The sequence below is a fragment of the Postia placenta genome (genome assembly GCF_002117355.1).
Source record: "Postia placenta MAD-698-R-SB12 unplaced genomic scaffold POSPLAscaffold_21, whole genome shotgun sequence".
In the NCBI taxonomy this organism is placed as follows: Eukaryota; Fungi; Basidiomycota; class Agaricomycetes; order Polyporales; family Adustoporiaceae; genus Rhodonia; species Rhodonia placenta.
Window position 1 is genome coordinate 209,758 of NW_020169852.1, and position 3,990 is coordinate 213,747.

General features: G+C 52.7%; 1 protein-coding gene across 1 annotated transcript; it reads left to right on the plus strand.

Moving 5' to 3' along the window:
• Positions 1 to 58: 58 nt before the first annotated feature.
• POSPLADRAFT_1158918 (hypothetical protein) lies at positions 59 to 3,203 on the plus strand (the record flags this gene model as incomplete). Its single annotated transcript, XM_024487381.1, has 13 exons — positions 59 to 113; positions 171 to 472; positions 539 to 784; positions 845 to 1,236; positions 1,289 to 1,341; positions 1,410 to 1,612; positions 1,677 to 1,746; positions 1,801 to 1,913; positions 1,967 to 2,209; positions 2,271 to 2,335; positions 2,404 to 2,441; positions 2,527 to 2,597; positions 2,835 to 3,203. The coding sequence occupies 13 exons, from the start codon at positions 59 to 61 to the stop codon at positions 3,201 to 3,203; spliced, it is 2,220 nt and encodes a 739-aa protein (XP_024333579.1).
• Between the last annotated feature and the right edge of the window lie 787 nt (positions 3,204 to 3,990).

The following is a 3,990-nucleotide window of genomic DNA, read 5'->3' on the forward strand; positions in this document are numbered from 1 at the left end:
CCGTCTCTCCTTCACTTTCACCTTCCACCTCCACTTCACCCCCTCAAATTCCCTGGCCATGGTCGGCATTCTCAAGCCGAGACGATCTCTTAGGCTCAAAGATGTGAAGAAAGGTATGGATCCTCGTCGTTATCGTTGACCGATTTGCCCTGACTGTGGCCCGGCCACAGTTCATTACGACGAGTCCAGTGACGCCGGCTCTGTGCCCGATCTAGAGCTCAAGCCTAAGCATGTCAAACGGAAAATAAAATCATCAGACGACGAAGACGGCTATGAGCCGGACCGTGAGGCCACGCCGGTGGATGGGAGTACCCCAAATCGGAGAGTGAAACGCAAGGTCTGCATGTCGGACGACGCACGACAGCGAGCTGTCGACAAGTCTCCGAACAAAGGCGCCTGCATTCTATCGAGGCTCAATGACAGGACAGTCCAATTTTGCCACGTACTTCCACGAGCCACAGACTCGTCAGTGGTAAGTTGAAGTGGCTCCTGCGCGAATGCAGTGTCTCTGACGGTGTACATACATACACACACATAGCTCGCGTCTCTGGAGTGGTGGTGGGGTCTGACAAAAACACTAAACGTGGACTCCCATCATAATGTGGCTTTCCGTGCGTCTCCCTTCCCTGAGGCATCCAGATACGCATGGGCTTACTTGCATACAGTCCGTGGAGATCTGCACGTACTGTGGGATCGTGGAGACCTATTCATCGCTCCGATGCCTAATGTGGTCATGAGGCTGCTGGATAAGTTCACGGATAGCGGCAGATACAAGATTTGGGAGGTGAGTGGCTGCAGCCCGATAGTTTATGGCTGATGTGAATGGTCGCCACAATGCGGTTAGGTCCTCGAAGAAGAGAAATTTTACAGCTACTCTGTGGTCCCTCATCCAGCCCTTGCAAATAGTCAAACCCGAGAAGGGTTCGCCTGCAGATTCGACACGATCGAATGTGTCCAGTCGCAGGCAAAGCCACACTTCATGATATTGAACGCTGTCATGAAGATCAAGGAGAACAAGAAGCTGTGGGTAAAAGTTCTAGAGGCGTTCTACAAGAGGATCAATCTCAAGGCCGATGCATCCCGTGTTGTGGAGGGTATGGTGACATTGGGTGACTTGTGGACTGCACCACTACCCTGGGATGCACAGTTGATAAGGAACGAGGATGAGCCGCAGGAGGTAGAGGACGAGCAACAGGAGGTAGAGGATGAGCAACAGGAAGCGGAGGATGAGCCCAGGTTAGTGAACATATTTGGTTTCTGTCAACGCAATCACCGATCTCGCTTGTAGTCTTCCCATAGTCATTCCGACAGGCATACCAAGGACGCCTGAACAGCCGAAAGGTACGTCGTTATGCGTCGCCTTGCCATATGATACGGACTTACCAAAACATCTTCATATCGTACAATAGCTGTCATTGGTCCAGGAGGCCTTGTCCAGGATATAGGCCGCGAATCGAAGACCCCCGAGCCCGAAGACGTACCGTGCTATAGCAACCTGAAGTCGTGCGCTGCCCAATTGGCGCCCACTGGTCCACGGTGCCTGCTCAGTCTGCAAGATGACAAGTCCATTCAGTGCTGCCACGTCGTCGCGCGAAGCACTACACACACAACGGTAATCCACAATCGTCCTTGGGGGTGTTCACGTCAACCTGACTCACGTGCTCTCCCGCCTGTAGCGTAAAAACCTTGCAGCATGGTGGGGGCTTGTTGATTTCGACATCAACACGCCTTTCAACATCTTCCTATGTGAGTGCGTACCCCCCGGTTGGTCGGCGTAGCCTTGATGCATACCCCACATAGTGAGAGCCGATGTTCACTCCATGTGGGATCAAGGCGATCTGCTGTTCATGCCTGAACCTGAGGTCATCAAGAAGTATCTCGCACCATCTATTGTCCCCATAGATGTAGGCATGGTGAGTACAGAGACAGGGCATGGACATGGTATCTTGCTCACGGTGCTATCCAGTCGCTGGACGAGCCATTTGAAGTGTGCGATGGCCCCATCCACAAATACTGCGTTGTTGCCCACCGCGACGTTCCCGACACAGACAAGAGCTGTGCTTTCCGAAGGGAATTCAAGACCGTGGGCTACGTGTATTCCCGTGTTCCTCCCCAATTCGCTACATACAACGCCGGCTTGGCGCTGTCGAAGGGTGCCGGACCAGCTGATTTCGTAATGGCTTTAGACGCCTTCTACAAGGAGCACAAGGTCGATTACAACGCGATAGAAATTCTCGATGACACCCTAAAGATCTTCCGACAATGGGTAGACGGCACGCCGCGTGTACTTGGCATGCATCGCACTGCCCGTCGTCGCAAGTGATAATCTCGAACAGTGCGTCGGCTACACTTCATTCAAACTCATACATAAACATGAACGATATCAATACTAGACGGATTCAGGAACTCCACATATTACTCGGTCGATGCTGGGTCAGAGAGTAATTGTTGAGATCTATGTGGCTCTATGGCCAGTTTGGATATGAGAAATAGCCTATGATTAACTACCTATGTCCCAATATGCAGTATACAACCATACAGTTGTCCATGTATTTCCTTTATTCAATGTCTACGAGAGATGGTTTACGGCGAATACGGTGAGCGATTAAAGAGTAGGCGCGTCCCTCTAAAGTAACTGTTGTCTCCGGCCGACGATCCGAGATGCGGTAGCGAAATCAGCCACAGATGTACAGTATCAGGAGAACACAACTCTTACTGCGAAACAACTGTCCGATCTCTGGTGGAAAAAACTTTAAGAGATTGGTAGACCTAACTCACCTTTCTGCAACAAGTGTTAGCGAGATGTGCAAACGTAACACGGGGCGCGGCTACAGGAGCGCGCTGATGGCGAATGTGAGACCCGGACAGAGAGGGCTGTGTGTCATATATCGGCGTGGAGGACAAACTTGGGCAGTTCCGAGTCCTCAATCACGCCTGTCAAAACCGAGCGCTTCCTGCTTCATTTTACGGCGAACGCCCATCTTCTCGCGCACACTGTCGAGCGCGTGTTTCGGTGGCAGCGCTTCCACCATGACCGGAACAAAGTGCCCGCGTTCACTTCGTTCCTGAGCGAGGACTTCGCCGCGTTCCGCGACGCGGAAACCCGCGCTACGAACCTCCTCATCTTATGGGAGGAGCGCGGCCTCGCTCTTGGTACCTCACCTCCCCCTGCTCTGTCCCCCGCCGCCGGTCACACGGCGTGAAGCGCGAGGTGAGGGTGTCGTCGCCAGCCACCCCCCTTTTTTTGTTTTGTCTTGCTGTCGGACCAACGACGGGGCATCCGCCGCGCAAGGATCGCCCCCTGCGCCGTCGGCGGGGCACTTAGTCTGCCCGAAACTTGTGGGGGGAGGACGCTGAGCGACCCGCGTTTTGCAATGCGTGTCCGGACACGGGCGCGGAGCCCACTGTTAAAAACCACTCCTGGCTTGGATACACTCTACATGTACCTACATTGTATGGAGTCTAATCTCGTGGAATTTAAGAAATGAAATGAAATAACAAAACACAGCGCTTCTCGTATCGTCGATCGTGATCCTGATTAGCGCTGGACGCCCGAAGTAGCAAGTGTTTTGTCTGCTTCAAAACGCGCCCCTCGACCGTAAGACAGCATTTCAGACCTGTTCGCGATTGCCGGTTGATGGCCGAGCGATGCCGTTGTTCGCCGAGAGTTCTTACCGCTAGATCGGTTCCCTTGACCTGCAGCGCATACCACGTGTTTAGGTGCCATGAGCCTGAAAACGATCATATAGCCTGTTTTCTCTGGACCCGTTGGGGTGATAGCCATAAAATCCATACCATTCAACGCTTTGCAGACACCTTCGAGCTGGTGATCATGTGGATCATATCGCAGATTGTTGGCTACAACTTTGCGACATAATCCATAGCCGGCAGGCGAGCTGAACTGAAAGGAGTCTCTAGGAGGAGGGTCCAGCATGACACATCAATATCAATATGATATTGAAGATGAATCGGCCGCGTATAACATTCCCA